This window comes from Rhinichthys klamathensis, unplaced genomic scaffold, assembly GCF_029890125.1.
Source record: "Rhinichthys klamathensis goyatoka isolate OS25496 unplaced genomic scaffold, OSU_Roscu_1.1 h1tg000258l_1, whole genome shotgun sequence".
NCBI lineage: Eukaryota > Metazoa > Chordata > Actinopteri > Cypriniformes > Leuciscidae > Rhinichthys > Rhinichthys klamathensis.
The window spans coordinates 1,020,147-1,045,220 of record NW_026606780.1 but is presented as its reverse complement, the minus strand read 5'-3'; the positions used below and the strand labels follow the sequence as shown (position 1 = coordinate 1,045,220).

The window sequence follows — 25,074 nt, the reverse complement described above, 5'->3', positions numbered from 1 at the left end:
GTGCACCATTTGTAAATCACTGATATAGGCTACTTCTGTGCATTTTAAACAACAAATATATTTTGAGTGTATTTCTTTATTTACATGTTAGATGTACAACCATAAAAATATAAACATTTAAATTACTCTGCATGTCATCAACGGGTAATCAATTCTACATCTAGAGCCTCTTAATCCAAAAATCAGTTTGGGTGATGGAAGTGTGAATAAAGTGAATGAAGAGGAAAAATTGATAGCTGATATATCAAATGACCATAATGTCAACTGAAAATATTGTGTATACGTGATGTTTCAAATTGGAGACAAATGAAGAAAATGAGATGTATGAAGATGTATGACAAATGAGATGTATGAAGAAGGCTACAATGCAAAAAAAGAATACAATGCAGTAACATGAGAGCTGATGCAAATTTTTTTACATAATGTACAACACATTCAATCTCGGGAAAAAAAAGAGCTTTAACTTCCACTACATCCTCAGTAGTGTTCTGAAGTTTCTAAATAAGCCGGTCAAACATTTTCACAAAGAATGGTAATTTTTGTGAAATGACCTATAATATATAACAAGCAATCTAGTTGCTCTTCTTTTTTAATGACTAATTTCGGCTGTAATTAACATGTTTCGGTAACAGTCACTTCTGGGGTGATGAAGGAATGAAACAGGCAGGAACTTTTTCTACAAATGTGGCGGCTCATGTTATAATTGTAGAAGGGCATTCACTGGAAAAACAGTTCATTTTCTTCAGGAGAAAAATGTTCCAATGACTTATTTAGGAAAGTTTCTCATGAGCTCTCTTCTCGTCAGGTCCAAGAAGTTGTCTTGAATCTCCAAGTATGCAGCCGGCCAAGAACATTCAGGAATATTTGTTCCAGGGCAGTCATTTAAAATTTGGCTGGAGCGCCAAATATTCATTCAGTAAACGATTATTTTACAAAATTCAGGGCCGTAGAAATCTCAAAACTTTGGAGCGGAGGAATCTGATAAATGATTTGGGAAACATTTCTCTAGACTCTTGTGCAGTGTAGTTGAAGAAGTTTTGTGGATGGGCCAGGACATCAAACAGGGCCTTCATTAGCTTCTTGTCCTGTAAAGTTAATTAGAAAACATAAATGAACTTTAAGCCATATACAAAAGCACAGTATCTATTTTCCCATCTTCCACATGGTGGCACTATTGCCTCTTTTTTGACTACAGAGACCTGGAATGGCAAACCTCTTGATTATTATTTATTTAACATCAAGTTGTAATAAGAGACCTGTTAAAAATAAAAGTTGCTCTGAAAAACAAATGAACTGTGCACTATACCTTAAGAATTTCTTGATGATTCTCAGAGGCATATAATCTCCCATCCCTAACAATGTCTTCAATGAGCTCCTGGTAGTCCTCTAAGAAGCATATTACACAGCATATAAATACTCAACATGAATACTTATCATACAACAAAAAATGTCAGTAATACAGTTCTCACCATCATACGTCACATAAGGCACTTGGAAGCCTTTTCCACTGTTTCCTTCGTTGGAGTGAAACTGGATCCAGAGTTTCTTTGAACGGGAGGTGAAAGCGATGGGTCGCTCGTACGTCTGGCACGTTTCATAAGTCGTCACTGAATTGGGCAGAGCTGTGGGAACAGTAAAGAAACTTCTAAAGACCTCTGAAGTGGCTTATTCGAGCCCCAAGAGATGAAGGAGAGCCCTAATGAGCCCATCGATGCAGCTCCTCCCCCCATTTCCTCACATGTGTATTCACAATCACCCTGCTGAGCCGATGCATTCGACACCAGATCACAGCCCTGCAACACTCACAGCTCTTTCGCATGACCAAATAGTCCCCACACTCGTCTTCAATGGGAAGGTAGATCTCGGGTACCACGACCAGGATTCTGCGCTTGGGGGGAGGGATGATGGTCCAGGTGCACTCGATGTTGGCCGGGTAGTTGCCGGGGTAGTTGGGGGATTCGATATAGCCGGTGAATTCTCCCAACTCTCCTCCACAGTGTCTGTCTGGCAACAACAAATGAAACGACTTAGATGGGACTATAGAGAGAATGAATAAAAATACATTTGTAATAGAAATAGGGAGGCTTCATTAAAAGGATAACCTTTGCTTACTTTTGCACTGCATAATGTTTGTGGATCCGTCAAAATCAGTGGTAGTGTTTCCAGGGCAGGCAATGCAGTAGTTTTGGCCAAACTCCATCTGATAGGTTCCAATGGGGCAACGGATACAACGGTGGGTGCTGGTATTGTAGTAATGCCCTGGGGAGCACTGAACTGTAAGAACGACATGGATTATTTTTCTGAAATCAGTATTTGTGTGGAATCTTGAATGTGACTCAACATCTGCAAAGAACATTTGACAGTGTCCTAACAAGACGCGACGCCATGACACGATAAAAGGTATTCTGTGCTAATCAGAGTTTTTGTCCTAACCAGCCATGACAAATTCTATTTTAAAAATATTTTCTATATCTGCGACATTGTGGCTAGAACATACAGAAGTAGAGAAATGATCATCTCAGGTATGGACTTTATTTAATGTTCAAAATGACAAAAGCCAAAATAAGCCCTTTTTTTTTTTTAGCTACTTTTGGATCTGAAGGAGTTTGTTCATTTATCTGGTTTGGACTAGTGTTTGGCGCAACGCTTTTCCGTTCTCTTTATTTAATGTTTAAAGCGTTTAATGTTAGTTTGAGTATCATTTTGTGTGACCTTTATAGCCATACTGAAAGCGACAATGGAAAATTCACCTCAGATCTTGAAAATAAATGAAAGGAAACAAGAATGTACCTCAATGTGAACAAACAAGTGTATTCTATGAGAGATTGTTTCAGTCACTCAGTATGTATTTTTTTAATAATGTTAAAATGGTGTAATATTTATGAACTATATTATGCACTTATTCATTTCATTGAAAGAGCTGACATACTCTTCTGTTTGATTTTTGATTATTTTTGTTGTGTCTCGTAGTCTCGTTGTGTCTGGTGTGGACAGACAATTTGCTTGTCGCTGGAATCTTATCGCATTGCGTCTGGTTAGGACACAGTGTTACAAAAGCAGGGTATTGCCTAAAAATGTATAAAGCCTAGTGTAGGTGTCCCAGCCTGACCAGTTAAAAAAGTGCCGCAAAGCCCACTAAAACCAGCCAACAAACCAGTTGGGAGACCAGCTTAGGCTGGTTTTCAGCAGAAAAGTTACATCTCAGAGTCAGTAAGAATTTCTTTTTTGAAAGAAATGAACTTTTTCTTCAGCAAGGATGCATGAAACTGATCAATTGTGAAAGTAAAAAAAAAAAAATGGAAGAAATTTATACATTTTTTCAGCAAGGACACATTAAATTGATCAGTAAAGACATTTATAATGTTTTAAAAGATTTCAATTTCAAATTTTGAAAAAATATATCATGTTTCCATAAAAATATTAAGCAGCACAACTGTAATAAGGAATTTTAATAATAAGAAGAAATGTTAATAAGAACAATAATAAGAAATGTTTCTTGAGCAGCAAATCAGCATATTAGAATGATTTCTGAAGGATCATGTGACACTGAAGACTGGAGTGATGATACTGAAAATTCAGCTGTCATCACAGGAATAAATTACATTTTAAAATACATTAAAATAAAAAAGCATTATTTGAAATTGTTATTTTACTGTATTTTCTTTTTATTAAATAATTGCAGCCTTGGTAAACATAAGAGACTCCTTTAAAAAATGTATTTTTAATAATTTTACCAACCCAAAACGTTTGACGAAGACGTTAGGAATGAATTATTCTCACCTTTGGTCTCACAATTCTGAAAGGACACAGCACCATCATATTTGGTTGTGAGGCTTCCTCCACATGGGAAACAGGATGTGCGGCCAACCTCAGGCTGATAGGTGCCTTGTGGGCAGGGCAGACATGGCACAAAGCCATCATGGGAGAACTGACCAGGACGGCACTGACCTAGGATCAGAAAAATGTTAAGAAAATGCCAGACAAACCAAGTTGAGTACTTTATCGCCTTCCAAAGAAAGCAAAGTACAATGATGTCATGCAAGTTCATTATCTAAGAAAGTGCAGGCCTCCCCTCATCCCTCTAGTGACCACAATAAATTGGCTGCCCCTGAGAAGAACCCTAATAGCCCCTTCTGTTGTGTCTGTGAGCAGAAAGCAGAAGATGGCATCTGAACCGCAAGTTGCCTTTGATGACTATGTTTGAGGAACGGAAACATGGTGGTTCCTTTTTTCTTTACACATTAGACTGATCTGGAATTCTTTGTTGGTGTGAACGAATCAGACATTTGAGGATTTGCAGGACTGCATGAGATGACCCCTCCCAACACACTCACAATCACAAACCTTAACTCAAGCTCAACAAACCATGAGCCTGTGAGATTGTTATCATTACAGGTAAGCTTCCTGCCAACTGCATAAACAAAAAACAGGACGTGATTCATACTCTCCCTTTTCAACATTAAAAATCTTCACCAATGTGGACTAAACTCTGTATAGATCTTATTATTATTGATGATGATGAAAATAAATAAGCAAATAAATATTTTAACATTTCAATTTTTTTTTCTAATATAGACTGTGCCTGTGATTGACATAAATCCTCCATTTTTAAGATAATCTCTGGTCTAATGACATGTTTGCGTCTGCTTAATACGACTTTATATTCAGGAGGGCCTCTACAAGGTCAAATGCCATGCATAGGTCAAATAATATGAATTAACAATAAACAATTGTATTAACTAACATTAACAAAGATGAATAAATACTACAACAAATGTGTTGCTCATTATTAGTTAGTTAGTTAATACATAACTAACATTAACTAATGAGACCTTATTGTAAAGTGTTACCATACCAGTACCAGTACATGAATGATAACATACAGCTGCCATATTTCTCTTTTAAGTTGCACATGGATTGATTTAATTGATATATTTAATAAACAGATTCTTAAAACAGACATCAACCTCAATGCAAATGTGTAATAGCAGAAAGGCTATAGACTTGTTTGTTCATGAGCAAGTCTCTGTGAAGTCTCACCTCCACACTCCGAGATGTTGCGTGCTCCTGCGGATCTAGGGATTCCCCTGCCCTCGGGTCCTGGGCACACGTCGCATGACACCTGCCCCTCTTCATCTTGGTATGTCCCAGGGGGGCAAAGAAAACACCTCCCTTGCTCTCCATCATAGTATGTGCCAACGGCACATTTGACTAGCACAGAGAAAACTCAGAAATTAGATGAAACAGAGACTAAACTTGGAACACAAAAGTGGGCCTCACATTAAGCAGCTAAAGGGGCACTGCAAATCGACCTGATGCAGCTATGCCAAAAATTCAAACAAATAAGAGAACTGAGCCTTTCCACAGCTGCCTGATCCCCCACATCAAACGGCCCCCACACGCATACACAATCCCTCACCTTACTGAACATGCTCAAAGGGAATATTACCTCGCATAAACCTATGATGTCTGATTAAAGGGAGCGGAACAAAGTCTTTTTAATGTTCACTTTATAAACGGCTCTGATTTATAGCAATGGTTTCAAAAGTGTTTTGCACACACTTCGCCTTAAAATAAGCCACTCACTGGTACAGTTCAGTCCTTTAACCAAGTAAGTATGGCAATTTAGAAATGTTCCTTTCATCTCGGTGTCTCTATGCAAACATTCAGCTGACAGTGTTCGGGAGAATTTAGACAAACCTCTTACTCCTGAGATTTTATGGTAATGATGCCCAATTCCACAAAGGTTTGAACAGCATGCCAATTATGTGTGCCTCAGCAAATTGCCCGATTTTCCAAGAGAAGAAAATGTAATTCTCTCAAGAGCAGTTCATTTTTTCCTCTCTTTTGTTAATCCTGAATGAACATGAGGAGCCACCGTCACATTGTCCCGGCTTTTATTTGACAGAGCGACGGAGTAAGAGAGAGGAGAGGAAGAGTTGAGAGATGGAGAGAAAGAGGGAGAGAGAGAAAAAAACCTTTAAGCCTTTCAAATGCAAAGCGATGATTCTATTGAATCCTCGAATTGATGGTTCCAAAGAGGTTTAAAGGACCTTTCACCTCTATTCAAGTCCCCCGGCTTTTGCCCATTTGATGACATAGGCAAACACTATGGTATCACAGTGGTAAGGAGCTGAACCCAATAAAAGAGGTCAGGATTGTGAATCCCCCCATTCAGAGGAGTCCAATCGCTCCTTGCGCCTATGAGGCAGGGGCCCAAACAGCTGATGCTAATTGATTCCCATGGTGTCGCTGAAGTCAATTCTCTTGAGCCGTTCACTGGCTGGGGTCGCACAGAGTGGCCCTGCCTAAGGAGGAATTTGGCACTTAAACTGCTTGCTTTAATAAACAGCCCCCCTCCACACACACACACACCACAAAAACAAACAAGCAAACAATAACTTAGAACATTTAAGGACAGGAGAGGAAAGCGGCAGCTGAGGGGGCAAACTTATGCAAACGCCTCCTTATGCGACCGTTTAGCTTTGCTGTTCATCTAGAGTTCATCATTGTGTGTTTTAGTAATGTCTAACTAATGGATTACATGTCCAAACCCTTTCAAATGTATGTGTGTTTATATACATGTAGTATGTCTTTAAATGTATGTGTGTTTATATACATGTAGTATGTCTTTAAATGTATGTGTGTTTTAAGCGAATTAGCCTTATAATTTCTATAGCCCAAAAATTTAAATTCTGTCATCATTTACTCACCCTGATGTCATTCCAAAGCTTGTGTTCTTCCGTGGAACAAAAAAGCTATTTTGAACAATGTTTTTGTCCATACAGTGAAAGTCAATGGGGTCCAAAAATGGGGGGGGACCCCATTTAAAATATCTTCCTTTTTGTTCCACAGAAGAAAGAAAGTCATAAAGTTTTGGAATGACATTGGGGTTAGTAAATGATGACAGAATTTTAATTGTTGGGTGAACTATCCCTTTAATTAGGAAGAATAAGTTCTCTTCACTCTTCAGGGTTTAGAAAGCAAATGTAGGTCTGCAAAGCGGTGAAGAAGTGTTAAAGCACAGACTTTCCACCCTCACTCCAGGAGCTAGAACAAGCCCCACTGGGATTTACAATGGAGTGGGCAAACTGAAAAGGCTAAACTACACTTAGTGAAGCGAGCCAGTGGGGGAGGCCAGAACGGGGAGGAAAAAATATAGCCCTTTTTAGAGCTCGATTTAAGCTGGCACTTGGACACTGCATGTCTGTGTACCTTAATTGTATGCCTGTTTTACTGAAAATAGCAAAACTTACAATCCCATATTCAGCGTGGATTCAATTAATTACTTATTGGCAAGCGTGTACATTTCACTTGGCATTGCTTTCGAAACATGTTAAATGAGATGTAGACGTGTAGCTTGGATCTGTAAAATGGTGCAATCCGACTTAGGTGAGAAGTTTTTATTTCTTTTAGTTGGACTTGTGGGACTTGTGATTTGTAAAACGATGAGGGGGAGCTGGTCAATGGTCACCAATTTTCTCACTTCACTCCTCTCTATTACCATTCACCAGTGGAGAATTAACCCACTCCAGTTATAATGGACCAAACAATAAAAACCCACCCCTTAAGGTAGAGACAGAAGTTATGTGGACAGCTACTACCGTTCAAAAGGGTGGGGTCTGTAAGAATTTTTAATGTTTTTGAAAGAAGGCTCATATGTTCACCAAAACAAAACAAAACAATTGAATACAAATAAAGCTCTTTCTGACTATGCTATGTTAGCCACTTGACAAAATAGTGTTGTCTCTGGTGCATGGAACAAAGATAAAAATAAATCAAGAAAACAAGAGATTCAAACAATAAGACTTACCATGTTGAACTATACAACAATGATTCGTTTTCTGATGATAAAGGTATCTAAACAGTTACTCACCTGTCTAATAAAACACATAATATATTAAAGTGTCTGGTGTTTACACGGTTTCTACGGAAATAAAACCAGAAATCGAGGATAACGTGGATATGACGCCATTGACAGGCGACGCAATGACATGGGCAGTTACATTGCTTAAAAATGCAGATTTCCCTGGATTTAAAAGTTGGAAACATTTGGGATAATATAAGTAAAGGCGTCAACAAAATATATAATATTGTTCAAGTGTTTTTTAATCCAAACTTCTTACATATTGTGCCTTGAGTGCATCCTTGCTGAATAAAAGTATACATTTTACAAAATCTTACTGACCCAAACTTTTATACCCCAATAACTTGAACTAATTTAAAATCATATCACAAGATTATATAAAGATCTTATGACTATTAAGTCTCTAAAGCTATGAAAGAGTAAGCAATAACAGACTGTTATAAAGAAGTCTTTGAAAAAGCTGAGAGCCTTTGGTTGTCTGCACTACTGCTGAAACTGAGCCTGTAAAAGATAATGGACTTTTCCACCATAAAAGAAGACAAACAACCTCAGCAAAACTGTCCCCTTAAAAAGACATCTTTGAATGGGGCTTGTGTCAAAGACAATGAAGGCCATAAGATAATGTTCAACACAATGAGTCCTCTAGACAAAGAGTTTGCTATTCCTCACATACAGACCCTTTGAGATGTTTATTCTAGAGGCTGAAGAAAATGGATGCCAAGTTGAACATATACTCTACAGAGCTGATCTGAAGTACGCCTGCCACAACCTTCACAACATGTAGTCGACTTGGAACAGCATTCAGCTGTAAGAGCCAACAGCAGCCTTCTGTTTCCCAGTCTTGCCTCTTTAAAAAAGCTCATGCCAACTCTCTCGCACCATACGTATTATACTACATAACACCTAATACATATATATCAGTTATCTGGCCTGTAATCCACTTCTGAAATATAACAGTTGAAACACTATTTGAGCACAACCAATATGTAAAGTGAATAATATAATACATGTCGGAATCTTAACAAATATTTTGTGTCCTCAAGCAATTGTAAGTTGCCAATAAGCATATATATTTGAACTGTCCACTCACCACATTTCTTGTCCAGCAGAACCTGTCCGGTGCCGCAGTGATCTGGTGGGTCAGCGGGTCGGACCAGTTTCTTGGCCAGCTCGTACTCCGACCCAGCAAAGTGCAGGTGAAACTGCTCCCGGTTAATGGACTTTCGAAGAGTGCGGATAGTCTTCCTAAGCCGCTTCTCAGAGCGCCGCCGAACACATGCCAGGTCACAGCCCTCTGCTGAGAGAAACATTGGATACCATATCTTGTCCACAACAAAATACACACATAGAGTGCACACAAACGTCCATATGAACTCATTGTCCACTATTTAATACAGAACCCACTTCCATCTTAAACCAGGAGATACTTTCACCTGTTGGCTTGTTTTAGTAACAGTGACAGGAGCAAGAAGAGGGTGAGATGCGAGCAGGCAGTGAGAGGCCTAAGGTTTCTACTGAAACATACACATGCAGTGCACGAAACCAACCTGTTACCTCCTCCCGGTTCACATCCAGCTCAAACTGGGCAGTAATGGAGGATCCTTCCTCCTCACCAGCCTTCCGCCCATGGCGACTACGTTGCTGTCTGCTTGAAGAGGCACAGTGCAGGCTAACAAAGCTGAACTGGACATTCTCGGTGGCTCTTTTATCTGAGTAAATAGATTTTAAAGACTTAATGGATTTAGTGGATCCAAAATGTAAAAGCACTTAGCTCTAGTTTTCTTATGTTATAAAAATCTTTTATTTTCCTTTTCTCTTTGCTTCTCAGTATGGATAACAGTGCAGAAAGAATTAAACAAGAGTGGATAAGTAAAAAAAAAAAACTATTTTAAGTTCTGGTCTTTCACTGAAGGGTGTGGGAGTCTTTCAGACTCTCAGACCCTGAATCTGATCAGGAGGTCAGTGTGATTGATGGTTTGGGTAAGACTCTATTGAAAGGCATGCCATGGCTAATTTCATCTAGCTCTTTCAAACACTGCTGGACAATGAGTACCAGCAAGACTAGATTCTAGCTTGAACTTTCCCCTCACATCCACCGAATGACACTGACCAGCACAAAAACAAATCAGTTTTTTCAAATAAAAAAATATATAGTATGAATACAAAATAATAATATATAAACATTTCAGTGTCTGGCTTGCTGCATCACTCACTTACTTTTTATTTCCACTTAGTCTACTTGCTCAGAGAGGAAATAAAAAGAAAGTGACAGATGCAGTCATGTCACAGTGTTTCATAAATAGGCTTTAGACTTCGGCTTAATGCCTGTGCAAACAAATTGACGCGTTAGTAGTCAATCTTTCAGTGAGAACCGTGTTGCTACGTGGCCAGTACCTGACAGGGTGGTTTTGAAGGTCTGTGCAAGATTTTCCTGACTCCGCTTCAGATTGCACTTCCCCTGTCCAGATTTAAATGTAGCAATGGTTTTGATTCCTGAACCTGTAACAGGAAAGATCACTGTGACTTTTACACTTGGCACATTCATCATTTGGGAACAGTGTTGTTATTAGGCCCTTTTCATCACTCATATAGTCTTCACTGGTACATTTCTGGTAAATTACCGTTAAATTACAGGTAATAGATCATTTGTGAAATCAGTTTTGGCAATTTCCCGGTATGAGAAGTATTACCAGTAAATCACCGGTATGATGCTGTGCAAGAACAAAGAATGAAGATTACCGGTATGAGCATATACGAGGTCTGAACAAGTTTACTTTGGGTCAGTCATAAAGCTCTGTTGGGCTGTTTATGGTAATTACTTTTAATTGTTTTTCTATGTAAACATGCGCTAAACAAACGATGGTGTTCTGCATATACTATTACGTACTATAATAACTGCTGTACTATAGTAACTATTATCGGCCTCTTATTCTGTGTATGCCTCGTCGTGTCCTTACACCTGTCACTCGGAAGTAAAAAAAAAACTGAAAAGAAACTAAAGCGCTTCTGCTCATCCAGGTGGATGAAGAAAACAGCTCAACGTTTAAAGGTCATTTCTGATGATTGACATCACAGTTTACCGGTATTTTAGTACTGATGTGTATCTTACTGGTAAAAAGACTGAATGCAGTTGTTTCTGTGTACTGCACATTTGTATATTTACCGGAAAAGTCATTCAGGGAATTTTACGGTAATTTACCAGGACTGCTGTGTGCAAGGGGCTATTGTTAACTAAAGCTAAAACGAAAACTATTAAAATATTAAATATTATACTATTAAATATTATATAAAAACCTTGGCAACTACCTGTAATAAAATAAGTTTAAGCTGAAGTACTACAATTAATATATTACTATAGATAAAACTGAAATAAAAGTCAAGCTAAATAGAAATGGAAAAACTACAGCTATTAAAATAAATATTAAAAATAAAAATATTGAAAAAAAACTAATACTTTTTTTTACAAAATTAATCAAATATTTAGATTTTTTTTAGATGAAATTAAAATGAAACTGAAAATATAAAATAAAAGCTAATTCAAAATATTAACAATATTAACAATACTATATATTATGCTGTATATAACTCATGCTAAAACAACACTATTCTAAATTCATATAATAATAATCACTCTGTTAAGTAATTCATCTTTTAAACATAAAGAATGAAGCTGAAGACATTTGGAAGAGTTCAAACCCTACCTGGGCAATATGACCCATTCCTGTTCCATTGTCCTCCTACGTGGCACGGCAGGGGCATGCCACAGGTCACCGTGTATGAATCTTCAGCTCCTACATGTGAAGGTGAAGGTATCAGAGAAACTCCAAGCAAACTCCACAAAGATCTCAACAAATCTACATGTTGGAACACTTACCACTGCTGATATGAACCTGCGACTGGCAGGTCAGGTAGCAGAGCTCACCCCCTCCCTGCTTACTGCAGTTGAGAGTGGGCCTGGCAGGTGGCGGCACTAGTGGAGAGTCCTCTGCTTCTGAATGTGAAAATCACAATGCTTAAAAGATATGGAGATATGGTATACATGCTGAGAAGGGAGGTGGACGGAATGCGTTAGAGAGAAAGATCAGAAAGCTCAACAATGCAGTACATTCAAGATGAGAATATGAATGTACAAGGGCACATTTGAGATTTGAGTTTGGTCAGCAATAGCACAGACAGAAAGAGCCAGATAGAGAAACTAAAAAGTATCTCCTGCTTTTAACTCCTAGAGATGAAGAACTGATTTCCATCTAAGCCGACACCATCAGATATAGAATCCCAGCATTCAGAATCACTCAGGCTCATCTTACCGATACAGTCTTTCTTGTTCCAGTGCAGCTTGTAACCAGCATGACAGTGGCACTCAAAGCTTCCCATGGTGTTCTCACAGGTGTGCTCACATCCTCCATTGTTCAAACTACACTCGTTTATGTCTGAGAATGGAGGATTCGACAAACACAACAGATTTCTATTAAGACGTATTTCAGGTAAACAATTCTTTCAGGTGCACTTCCACTGTAATATTTCCGTGTGATTCGCCAAAAATCAATAAAACTGTATCATGAACCTTTGATTTTATTTTTTTAAAATAGCTGTTTGTATCCTCACCTCCACAATGGGCAAGCCCATACAGAGTGTAGCCCTTGTTGCAAACACACTGGAAGCTACCAGGTGAATTTACACAAGTGTGGTCGCACGTCCTCTCAAAAAAGCACTCGTCGATATCTGTAATCAAGCCAAAATTCACTTAAATAGCAATTTACACAGCATCTAAATCAAGCACAATCTCATTTCCTGTTCAAAGGCTCAATATTCAGTTTGAAAGAAATCAATCAAGGCTCTTTTCTTAATAACAGGGAGAACTTTATTTAGTACTTTATAATAATACTTTATTTAGAACAATTGTATCAAGGACAGGGAGTTGTCTGTGTGCTTAAACGAAATGTATTCTTTTAGAGTTGAGTGTTATACTCTTAGCCTGCGTTAAGGATCTTCAAAGGAATCTTGCAAGTCGATACTGGCACCCTTCAATAGACTCCCACCCTGTCTTATCTCCGAGCCGAGTTACAAACACAGATACTAACACCAACCCCCACACTGCTTCTGTATGTTCTGTTGGACACATAGCAAAAGAAAAGTGTCCTACCCTGGCATGAACGCTCATCCGTCAGCAGCTTGAAGCCCTTTCGACAGCTACATTCAAAGCTGCCAATGGTGTTCCTGCAGTAGTGGTCACAGCCGCCGTTATGAAGTTCACACTCATCAATGTCTGAGAGACAGAGAAGGACCAAATCACACTGCAGAACATAGATGGACTGATCAGCTATAGGGTGAATCTCACGAAACCTGTCAAAAGTATTATCTGTGACATTATCACCCCACAAAAAATTAGATAGTGCTTAAATTGCATTTAATATAATATAATATAATATAATATAATATAATATAATATAATATAATATAATATAATATAATAATCTCATTTCGTGCTCAAATCTCCTTTGGTGTTCCACAGGGCTCTATTTTAGGTCCTCTTCTTTTTGCCGTATATGCTTCCACTTGGTATTCATAAACAACTTATTGAATAATTTCTATGCTGATGACACTCAGCTTTATCTTCCAATTAAATTTAACAACTGTTCTCTGTCTAATCTGTTTGCCTGTCTTCAATTCATTAAATGCTGGATAGACACACATTTTTTACAATTAAATAGGGATAAAAATGAAATAAAACATTTTGGCCCCATTTTTGCTAATCAGCTTGGTCCCCTCTCTTCTAATGTTTGCTACTGTGTTACCAACTGTGCTACCTTGGTGTTATTTTCGATCCCACATCGTCGTTTGATAAGCAGATGTGGTGAAAAGTAGTTTCTTCCAGTTAAGATCAATTGCTAGAATCAAGAAGATGGCTTTCTAAGAAGGACCTTGAAACTGTAATTCATGTTTTTATCACATCAAGGTTAGATTACTGTAATTCACTTTATTTGGGTTTGCCTAAATCATCTTTGGAACGTCAGTAATTGGTGCAAAATGCAGCAGCCAGATTATTGACTGGCACTAGAAAACATGTACATATTACTCCTGTACTTGCCTCTCTACAATGGCTACCGGTCAATTTCCGTGTTGATTTTAAAATTTTGCTCTTTGTTTTTAAAGCTCTACATGGATGTGCTCCCCAGTATATTTGTAATCTCCGGTCATCAAGTCAATTTCTCCTCTCCGTCCCTTCTTCACATTTTAAAACTAAAGGCGACCAGGCATTTTCTGTGGCTGTCCAAGGCTCTGGAATAGTCTTTCCTTTCACATAAGATCTTCCCCTTCTATTTCTATGTTTAAATCCTCTTTGAAGACTTATTTTTATTCTTTGTTTTACTTCTGTTTGAAGATGTAATTGGTTTTCAGATGTTTTAATTATGTTTTAAGTTTGTTTTTATTTGTTGTACAGCACTTTGGTTTCAACATCTGTTGTTTTTAAATGTGCTTTATGAATTAATAAACTAAACATAATATAATACAATATAATCATAAATACTATGAAATATTATTACTATTTAAACTAACTATTCTATTTAATCTCTAAAGATAATTTACATCTGTCAAGGCAAACCTGAATTTTCAGCAGGCCTTACTTCAGGCTTCAGCATTATGATTGGGTGCTCAGATAACATTTCTTATTATTATCAATGGTGAAAGCAGTTTAATATTTTTGTGGAAATCATGAAACATTTACAAATATAAGCAGGATGCATAAATATAAATATAAGCATACAACAGATATTTTTCCTTTCATCATCTATATATTACTTCAATCATTGTAATATGTTGATTTGGTGCTCAAAAAACATTTTACATTATAAAGAATGAAAACAGTGCTGCTTAATATTTTTGTGTAAACTTTGATTTATTTTCATGATTCTATGATGAATAGAAACTTCCAAAAAACATCGTTTATATGAAATAGGAAGATTATAAATGTATTTCTGTCACAATTTAATGTGACCTTTTTAAAAAAATCATTCATTTTTCTTTTGATTTTGGGGACTGTTGTGAGATTCAGCCTAAAAGCAACTAAAATATGTGTGTAAAAGAATATCATGTGAAAAATGTTGATTCAGACCTTTGCAGGATTTGACGTCAGGTTGGAGAGTAAATCCCACTGGGCAGCTGCAGCGAACACCTGTGGAAGTGTCCTTACAGGTGCTGTCACAGCCTCCGTTATTCACCGCACATGTCTCTGAAGAGAAAATGAAAGAGTGACGCAACAAGTTACAAAGGGCAGGACTGAGAAATAAATCCTCAGAATGATCAGAGGCGTAAATCTGTCATTGCCAGATCAATCAGTTCATTAATATTTAAACAGTCCGTGCGAAGAAGACAATATACTATTTCATACTCCACAGATGTAGAAGGCCAAGGACAGAGAGGCCATATGCAGTGCGTTGTGTAAATATGAGCTGGCAGAGACAAATACAACACTCAGCACTGTACGATAAACATCCCCAGTCCCTGTCTCTCTCTGCATGAGAGAAAAACATGTGAAATGTACCACTCTATCACCAGTACATATTTTACAAGAGAGAAATCAGAGGTGGTGAAGTGTGGGTCCCCAGTCATTTCACAGTTTACCTAAAAGACTGTGGAATGCTCAGCCTGGCCGGGCTATATGCTTCTAAATATATGCACTATAGGTTAACACACAATACTTCTCCCTATTCTCTAAAGCACGGATATATTTAACCCTATGTATCTGGATGAAACGGCATACTTTAAATTGATTTGATTAGGTATGGATTGTTGGAGGTAGAATTTTTACCCATGAGCAGTCGACGCTTGACTCGTTTGTCCACCTCGGCCAAGGACGTGGCATTGTGATCAGGGGTAGTGGGGGCCGTTTCATCCCTTTCTGAAAAAGACGGAAGTTGAGAACAATATTGTCTATAGACTATTAAAAAGTTACAGTGCCAGGTCTGGAAGAAATATGTAGCAGCTGCATAGTTTCTCTTTTTACGATGTAGGACTTTTCTCAACAAAATCATAATGCTACCTACATATAATCAATATTCTACACATAAGGGCATAAATCATTTTATAAACAATTCCACATAAATAAACCCCCTCTGAAAATACACAAATCAGCCAATAAATTGCCTGTAAGAACTTACCTTAAAGTAAAAAATACTGTATAAAAAAATTACAGTGTGCATATATATTTATTTATATAATAACTTCTATCATATATATTACTCAACAATGATGCATGAAGAATTAAATGTGTCAAAAGTGACAGTAAAGATCTTTGCATTGTTACAAAAAAAAAAAAAAAAATCAAATAAATTCTGTTCTTTATATTCATCAAAGAATTCAGAAAAAAAAGTCACCACAGTTTCCACAAAAGCATTGAGAAACACAAACGTGACACTAAAGACTGGAGTTAAATAAAATTATCAAATAAATCTTGGCAGTCTTGGTGAGCATAAGAGACTTCTTTCAAAGACACAGACCCCAAACTTTTAGAGTATATACCACCGAGCAATCCAGTCATTTTTTATAGATCAGTGGTATATACATATAAATATTAGGAATTATTACATAAATAAATATATGCAAACTACAAATATTGTTGGCTCATTAGAAAGTTGCTTTGAATAAAAGTAACTTTCTTCATGAAAAATCTACATGTACAGTACACAACACCGAATAATACTTAAGAACAGTCACATTTAAAGCAGTAGACTGTTTCTCACATTTGCAGTTATGTTTTCCACTCTGGGATCACACAATCATCCAGTGCAATCTAACCTAAATAGCAACCACACTGATAAGCACACCTTTTAATAAAGCAAAAACATCTATAACAGCAACCAATCCCAGGCAAAGAGACCTCCATGACTTTTTGACTCTGTCATAACCATAGTGGCGTTGTGTTGTAGTGTTTGCAGATATAGTCATGTTCAAAATCATGGACAAGGCCGACAGAATGGAGAGACAGAGAGACAACGATAACTGTAGACCCCACACACACAGCCCGCAGGCTCCAGCTGTACTTCCTCATTATCAGATAAAGCGTGTGTTTGTGTCTGAATGAGAGATCTCTATCACCACCTTTGCACATAAGTGGATCAAATATGGATCAGCTTAAAATACTTCCCAAGAGATCATCGTAAATTCTAGCTGGAGAAGTGGGTTGGGACAAAAGCTAGTAAAGCAGCCTTACCTACACAGGTTCTGCCATCTGCGTGCAGCGTGTACCTGGCGTGACACCTGCAGATGGGCCCCTGCTCTGTGTCTTCACAGATGTGCTGGCAGCCCCCGTTGCCATGGTTACAGGTCACTATGCAACAGAACACAAACAGCATCACATCAACAGCTCCAGTGAGTCGTCCTGTGGTATTTCTCAGCTTGACGGTGGGTCAGAAATGTGAGTCACACGTACGGATGCAGCCCCGCTGGTTCTTGGCCAGTTCAAAGCCCGGCCGGCACTCACAGGCGACGCCACCTTTGGGTGTTTCCTTACAGATGTGAGCACAGCCGTGTTCTTTATTCATGCAGCTCATGCCTTCTGTGAAGAAGAGATACGGTCAAAGAGCCTGCAACACTTATTTTAGGTATTACATAAATGTATTGATATTTTAGAGAAATATTCTGGGATAACTTCAAATTAAGCTCTGTGGCGTTCTGTCGATTACCGCAGAAAATCATTTTGACTCAACAGATCATGACTTCACAGCTCATCTGTGGTCAGTATTTAATGAAATACTCCTTTAATGGCATATTGATTGGATATTTCACCCCAAGATGAAAATTCTGTCATCATTTACTCACCCTCATGTTGTTCCAAAACCTGACTTTCTTTCTTCTGCGGAACACAAAAGAAGATATTTTGAAGAACATTGGTAACCAAACTATTTTGGCAACCATTGACTTCCATAGTATGGACCCAAAAAAAAACAAAAAAACATTTCAAAATATCTTCTTTTATGAAAGAAAGAAAGTCATAGAGGTTTGGAAAGACATGAGGGTGAGTACATGATAGATTTATTTATTATTTTTGGGTAACCAATCCCTTTAACATCAAATCTCTGCTCTATTTGCTTTAATGAAACAAATATAATACATAATAAAATAATTTGATTTTGCCAACTGTGAAACCAACTGAAACCGTAGGCAGATGATATAAATAAATAAATAATTATATATAAATATATAAAATCAAATGAGTATAATATAAAATCTAAGGCCAAATTTATTGGTTACGTAATGACCTATACATCCCTAATTAAATTAATAGCAACAGTACATTAGTTAATCTTTACATTCCTAATCAGTATAAGAGAGGAAATGATTATTATTATATGTAATATTAGGCTACCTGTTGTTAAAACTCTCATCAAATTCAACGACATTTAATGCCACACAACCTGACCTGACATCAATAGCAGGTCTATGGGTCAGTGTAGAGGGCCTTTCCTCCCATTCACACTGCAGCTCAGTGGATGTGCTGATAGGATTTAGCAAGTTTACCCAGAGGAAGCAAATGAGGTGGAAAGCCTTGCAAACCTTAGCTCAATTTACTGAGGGGAAAACAATACTCGCCGCTGAGAAGCTACAGACACATAAAAAGGTTTTTTTATTCTCATCTATGACACAGGCCACAAAGCCCTGAGTGTTGCAGTTATTAACTTGTTTTGTTCCTCTGAACATGGGGCTCCCTTTCCCACAGCATGGGCCCTTTGGAACTGAACCGCTGTAGATAATGCCCCGGAGAGGGAACCCAACTTAAAAGCTGTCATTCGCCATTGTGCTGTCAATCATGATCTTATGTGAGAACATTTAGAAATTAGGTTGGCTTTCCTTTGCACTTACCCCCCTGACTTAGTGCACTGACATCTCTGCAAATACACACTCTACTAAACAACACAAGCCTCTCGTGACGCACTTTTGACAACCAAGTTCGTGACAAACTTGAAAATGAATGAACCCGAAATGTCCATCAAGACTGAGATTTTCACCTGACCATTTTTGAATCGTGTTCACATCACATATAGAGAAACCAGATGAATACACTCTGATACCTGGGTTGTTCAATATGATGGTGAACATGGTAGACTGAGCCATTAAAGGTTTGTTAAAAGCAGCGGCTCACCCACGGAGCGATGGATGCATGTGTGTTGATTGTCACTCAGGAAAAAGCCTTCCTTGCAGCAGCACTCATAGCTTCCCATGGTGTTGACACATACATGCTGACAGCCACCATTGTTGAAGACACATTCATCCACATCTAGAGACAGAGTATGTTTAAGCATCACAAAACACCACGTTTACAAATACCTCAATAACTTTGGCAAAGTCATTTGGTCAAAGTCATCAGACTGGGTTATGTGGATATTGCAAGTAGCCCTACAGTACAAGTATACTGTCTGTTCCAAAACACTTGTAGTATGTAGTGAGAATAACTCATCCCATGCGATCATTAACCTTTGCCCCTCGCACATGTATATGTGATTTCTTCGTGGACTTCTACTTACCGAGACAGTTGTGTCCATCGTGTGCCAAATGAAACCCATCAAGGCAAGTACAGCGGTAATTGCCGGGTATGTTGTTACATTCGTGTACACAGCCACCATTGTATTCCAGATCACATTCATCAATGTCTAGGAAATGGAACAGAAATCAAGGCTGACCAGTGTTTGCAATTTCTGCATTTTAGGGGCACTGCTCTTCCGATACAACTTTTAAAATGTTGAAAAAGCTATTTGAAAGAAAGGAAACATGAATGTGCTCCTTTAAATTAAAATACAACACAGTTGCATACTCAATTAGTAGCGTGTAATAAAATCAAATAAAATAAAATAAAAAAAACTTTACTCCAAAAACAAACTATTTAAATGCTCAGTTGCATATGTGTTTAGCATATGAACAATAATTTAAAAAGTGAGGTTTTCCAGATTACAGGTCTAGTCCACTGTCTGTTAAGCTGAAGAGAAAGGGAGCTGTTACCTTCACAGTGTGTCCCGTCCCCTTTAAAGCCTGTTTTACAAGTGCACTTGTATGAAGTTGGGGTATTTTGACAAATAGCATCAATGTGACAGGCATCGCTTCCCTCTGCACATTGATCTGAATCTGTGGATCACAAATGTAACATGAGACTTTACAGTAATAGCTCACTTTGTTATATTAATGTTCCCTTAGCAGTGTGATAATGAACTGCTAAATGTTTAATTATTTGTGGTGTTGCTTTTAAAATAAACTTTGTATTTTTTCTGACTGCAGTGATTACAGTAACATGTGTAAAACACAAACACATAATATAAATTCAATTCAATTCAAATTTATTTGTATAGCGCTTTCACAATACATAACCAAAAGCAGCTTTACAGAAAGTGCATTTCAGAAATGTACATAGAAAAATATAAAGTGCTACGCAAAAACATTTAAAGAAATGTCAGGAAAATCCTTAACACGTATTCTAAAATGTGTGTTTTAGTGCTGAAGTAAAAGTAAAGAAACAGGGTATCAAAACAAGGGGAGGTAAACAAGTTGCGTGTTTACAGCATCGCGTGTAACAAAGTGAAGACTCTTACCAGTGTTGTGAAGAAGTGCGGCGCTTTGGCGAGTATTTAACAAGAGCAAAAACAAACAGAGGAGTCGTGCAGTCCAAACAGCTCCCATAGTGATCAGTTCAGAGTTTAGAGTCGAACTCAATAACACGCATTTACTCAAACACGAGTATCCCACTCATTTTCATCCGCACTTTGTCAGTGGCTTCGCGCTTGTGAGCGCTTCAACAGAAGATGTGTGCAAGAGAGTGAGCGCGCGCCCGTGTGCGTGTGTGTGTGTGTGTGTGTGTGAAAAAGGGCCTTTTCTGTCTCTCTCCATGATTCTGTGTCGGGGGATGGGGTGTTAGCGCATTCACACAGAAGTGTTTCTTTTATTGATCTCCAAGAGCCTTGTGGATTGAATCGATTTTAATTTCACAGAATAAAATAGGACAATTTTTTTTTATAAACTCAAGACTAGCATATTACATTACAATATAGTTATTTATAGTGTTAACATGTGTGTGGTTCACTTTTAAAATAACACAATTTCATAGGCTAGCTTGGTTGACTACTTCAATGTTTCATCAAACGATACAAAAATTACAGTAGCCTAGTCCTGTAATAAAGATTTGGCCATGGCCTTGGTCAGCCAAGTGAATTTTAGTTGGCTATAATATGTGTTAGTGTGAATTTTTGATATTGAGTGGGATAGTAATTAAATTTTTCAAATACAAGATCTGTAATTACAGATCTTGGGGAAAAGTTGCACAACCCTAACACAAACCAACCCCCAATATTTTCATATGATGTAAAATAAATCTTAAAATTAATGTCGTTTTACTCTGCCAGTATGAGAGACTTCGTTATGAAATCATTATAAATATATTATAATCATGTAGCCTAATTATAATATAGACAGATACTTTAAAATTATATTGGTTTTTCATTAAAGTGTGTTCCTAAAGTTCAGAAAAGGCCTTGATTGATAAAATACCCGAGGATAATATTATGTTAAGTTGTTAAAAACAGTAGCCGCGATCCAAGGATTTCGAGTGGATTTCAAGTCAACCTTTAATTAAACCCAATTAAACCGCGACCTCTGCAGGCGGTTAATTGCAACAATATGCATGGGGACATACCGATACCCTTTACATTTAAGAAACTCCACGCCGCAGTGTGGCGCTACTGTTCCTCAATTTGATGGTCAATAAAACCGCCAAACGAGAAAAAACGAGTGAAAAGGAAGAAAGGCAGGATACAGCGCAGGTTGTTGTTGTTACTGGCTGGCTCGTGTATTTGTTTGTCTGCCATCTGAAATATCTCCGTGGTGACACAACAGACGTGTCTTTACCGAAATGGACCCGAGCACGACCATTCTGCGGGTGAAGAGGAAGAGAGGTACTGATCCAGCGGACGCGCTGCTGCTGGCCTGTAAGCGGATCCGTCCGGAGGCCACGGCGGCTCAACCCAGCGATGAAAGTGAACCAGAACCCCAGGAGCCTAAGATAGAGAACTCTGTGTTCAAACTAGTAGCCACCGTGGTGTCACAGGTAATGACTATACGGCAGCTGCTGTGCCGTCAGGACAGGAGAAACGAAATCTAGTGCTCTCTGAGAGATTGTATTGTTTTTGGTGGTCATTGATGACGTAAAGACGTCATGACTTGTCAAATGCGCTTGTCAAAAATCTTTGTTTTTACCTTGTTTGTTACATTTGAGGTTCGTGCAGATGTTCTTTAACCGCCTCCGTGTACAATATAATTCCTTAACAATATAAAAAATGTGCTTGTAAAAATTAGGTAACAGTGTTTGAAATAGTGAAATTACACGTGTTTATGCTTGATGTTACCCATTGTAGACCATGGATGGCTTGATTGATAGATCCATTGATGGATAAATGGATGGATTGATAGACAAGTATGAAATTAAGTCTAGACTTACGTTCAGAATAATTGTCAAATTGCTGTGGTTAAATTTATATAATCACAATTCTTGTCGGTTTCAATATTTTCAATATATATCAATTATTTTTATAGGATGCTCCGGTTCAGCCACATGTCCGTGAAGCTCTGTCACGTCCACGTCTGGCCCATCATGCCTTGCGGCCATCACAAGGGAGCTCTCAGAGGATCATTGGTGATCTGCGCAGTGTCAAATGGAGCACCAGGCGAGAGGAACGGTACCGGATCCTGTCCAGCCACAGGGCCGGACTGCCAACAGAGCCTACACCTGCAAGAGTAGGAGAGGAGAACGATGACAGCCAAACAGAGAACCGTGACAACCTGGATTTGGGAGAAGTGCAAGTGTTTGATATTGTGCATGAGGATGGTGATGTCAAGGTGCCTGGCAAGGTAAAGCCAGAAGATTTTATTCATCAGTTTCTGTCAATAGAAAAAATGTACAAAATCACAAACAAATGTAGTTTAAGAACCCCTCATTCTTATTAATATTTTCTTTTTATTCGTATTTGAAGTTTGAACACAGCTACTTGTTTATGATATCACTATTTTCAACATTTACTTATTTTATAATAATAACAACAACAACCTCATACCAGTATCCACCCTTAGTCTTTGCATTTTCTCAGCCAACTTCATGCAATATGCAAAAAAGAAATTCATAATAAAAAGAAGTCATAATTTACTTGCCCTCTTGTCATTCCAAATGTGTAAGACTTTCGTTCATCTTCAGAACACAAATTAAGATGTTTTTAAGTAAGTTCTGTTTTCTCCATTGACAGCTATGTAACTACCATTTTGATGCTTCAAAAAGTTCATAAAGGGATCGTAAAACTAATCCATATGAATCTAGTGGTTTAGTCCAAATTTTCTGAAGAGACACGATCACTTTATATGATGAACAGATTGGATATGAATTTCTCTATGAACTTTTTGAAGTGTCAAATTGTCAGTTGCGTAGCTGTCTATGAAGAGACAGAAATCGCTCAGATTTTATCAAAAAGATCTTAATTTGTGTTGAACGAAGGTTTTACGGAGTTGGAACAACATTTTTGGGTGAACTTATCCTTTAAATACTTTTTTAACCTCATTGAATATACGTTTTGGCTACATTTTCTTTTACCATCTGTTTCTTTTAACTCGTTGATTAAAAAAAATCAGAAGTTTTATCAATTTAGTTTGTGAAGAAATATGTATTCACAATTTACACTGGTCTACAAAAGTAATTAAGCAGAAGCTTATGACTCGTATCCCCTTATTAAAATGACAAAGTTGAAATTTTCTTTTTCCTCAGACTGTTGTGTCTGACCCGGAGACAATCCTGTGTAACTCTGTGAAGATGATTCGTGAGAAGCTGAGTGTGTCAGGAGATGGACTCGGTATTGAACATCGAGAGAAAGAGGATGATTACGTGTACGACTTGTATTACCAAGAGACGGCCACACCAGGCTGGATCCAAGACATTCTGTCTGTCAGACCGTACGCACAAGAGGGAGAGCTGGTTCGTTGCAGTGTTACTTTAGTATTATCTTAGTTTTTATTCATATTTTGGATTAACTTTTATTCTTATATCCATTCTTGATTTAATTTTTTTTAAATATTACTATTCAGCTTTAATTTATTACGTTTTATTTAAAACTAAGCCTGGTTAGTTGAAGATCTATTTTATCTTTGCACAAACTCATTTGTCTTTTTCTCTTTGAATACACAGGTCCCTGATGTAGTGGCCTGGGAGGAAGAGGTGTATGAAGATGAAGATGATGAGAACGCTGAAACCAACTGGAGAAATGACTACCCAGATGAGAGCAGTGAGGGTGACAGTGATGCAGAGGAGCGATATGGAGGTCACACACCTAAGCTATTATACTTGCTTCTTTTCTGAAATTTTTAAAAGCTCATCTATCCCTAGATATTATGACATTAAAAAGAGCATAAACTTAAGTTTAAACAAAAAAAAAATTAGCGTCAACTGCTTTATCAAATGGCATATAATATATTGAATGTATTTTTCGGTCCAGGTTTCTGGAGTGAAGAGCACTCGTATAGCAGGAGGAGCTGGGAATGCTACCGGCAGGACACGATGCAGGAGTTGGAGAATGACAAAGATAAGGATGTTGATGAGGAGGAACGAGAGTATAACGATTCTGACTGAGAGCCTCCGTGTGTTGTAACAAGCATGAGAGGCCATTTTTACTGACGTGTGTTGAGTGAAGCTGTATGTTCTTTTGTCAAAAGTGAATGTATGTGGTAGCCCATGTGTGTGTACTTGTGTGGGTTGCTTTGACGTGCGCGTTAGTGAGATGAGTGATTTACTATTTGCAATATTTTGCGATTGTTTGACGTGAAGATAGTATGGGGAGAAAATGGTGATTATTTGAGTTTGTGTAAGTGTGGGGTGCTTTGTGTTGTCAGTTATGTGTGTAGTGTTTGTAAGTTCCCCTTATCCAAAGGGGTGAAAAACAACATACCTGTAAATATGTAGATGTGTATAAAAAAAAAATAAAGACTTCAGAATTAAGCTGAAAATCTTTTGAATTATTTAATTTATTCAAACAGTTCATGTCTGGTAGAAAAAAAAGTATTATTGATACTCTTTGAAATAAATTAATAGAAACACTTGTACAAATAACAAACAGTTTGAAAGTGTGGTTTCAGTGTGTGTCACGCTACAAGGCAAACCTTAACAGAATAACCTGTTTAAATTACTTCTGGAC

At 37.8% G+C, this 25,074-nt stretch overlaps 2 protein-coding genes across 6 annotated transcripts; one reads left to right on the top strand and one right to left on the bottom strand.

The window, feature by feature from the left end:
- Window positions 1-475: 475 nt before the first annotated feature.
- Window positions 476-20,799, bottom strand: scube2 (signal peptide, CUB domain, EGF-like 2). Of its 5 annotated transcripts, none has more exons than XM_056267351.1 (23): window positions 20,446-20,799; window positions 19,862-19,984; window positions 19,390-19,515; window positions 19,008-19,142; window positions 17,298-17,420; window positions 17,079-17,195; window positions 15,678-15,767; window positions 14,982-15,098; window positions 13,011-13,133; window positions 12,473-12,589; window positions 12,175-12,297; window positions 11,742-11,858; window positions 11,569-11,658; window positions 10,262-10,366; window positions 9,415-9,576; window positions 8,958-9,164; window positions 5,041-5,211; window positions 3,781-3,948; window positions 2,113-2,274; window positions 1,807-2,004; window positions 1,470-1,622; window positions 1,307-1,386; window positions 476-1,085 (listed from the first exon to the last, which is right to left on the bottom strand). In XM_056267351.1, the coding sequence occupies exons 1-23, from the start codon at window positions 20,531-20,533 to the stop codon at window positions 939-941; spliced, it is 3,042 nt and encodes a 1,013-aa protein (XP_056123326.1). In that variant the 5' UTR covers window positions 20,534-20,799; the 3' UTR covers window positions 476-938. The 5 variants fall into 5 exon arrangements, with proteins under 5 accessions (XP_056123326.1, XP_056123324.1, XP_056123325.1 ...); XM_056267349.1 differs by having other exon boundaries at window positions 477-1,085; window positions 17,298-17,423; window positions 20,446-20,797; XM_056267350.1 differs by having other exon boundaries at window positions 477-1,085; window positions 8,958-9,161; window positions 17,298-17,423; window positions 20,446-20,797.
- Window positions 20,800-21,623: 824 nt separating this feature from the next.
- Window positions 21,624-24,878, top strand: slc7a6os (solute carrier family 7 member 6 opposite strand). The gene is made up of 5 exons (XM_056267327.1): window positions 21,624-21,953; window positions 22,439-22,753; window positions 23,655-23,861; window positions 24,072-24,204; window positions 24,379-24,878. The coding sequence occupies exons 1-5, from the start codon at window positions 21,759-21,761 to the stop codon at window positions 24,510-24,512; spliced, it is 984 nt and encodes a 327-aa protein (XP_056123302.1). The 5' UTR covers window positions 21,624-21,758; the 3' UTR covers window positions 24,513-24,878.
- Window positions 24,879-25,074: the final 196 nt, after the last annotated feature.

Coding starts and splice junctions, on each gene's coding strand:
- scube2 (XM_056267349.1), bottom strand. CDS start 20,533: ATGGGAGCTGTTTGGACTGCACGACTCCTCTGTTTGTTTTTGCTCTTG. Junction 17,424..19,007: donor ATGCATCCATCGCTCCGTGG/GTGAGCCGCTGC, acceptor TCTTCTTCACAG/AAGGCATGAGCTGCATGAAT. Junction 9,577..10,261: donor CTTCAAAACCACCCTGTCAG/GTACTGGCCACG, acceptor CTATTTACTCAG/ATAAAAGAGCCACCGAGAAT.
- slc7a6os (XM_056267327.1), top strand. CDS start 21,759: ATGGACCCGAGCACGACCATTCTGCGGGTGAAGAGGAAGAGAGGTACT. Junction 21,954..22,438: donor TAGCCACCGTGGTGTCACAG/GTAATGACTATA, acceptor TTATTTTTATAG/GATGCTCCGGTTCAGCCACA. Junction 22,754..23,654: donor ATGTCAAGGTGCCTGGCAAG/GTAAAGCCAGAA, acceptor CTTTTTCCTCAG/ACTGTTGTGTCTGACCCGGA.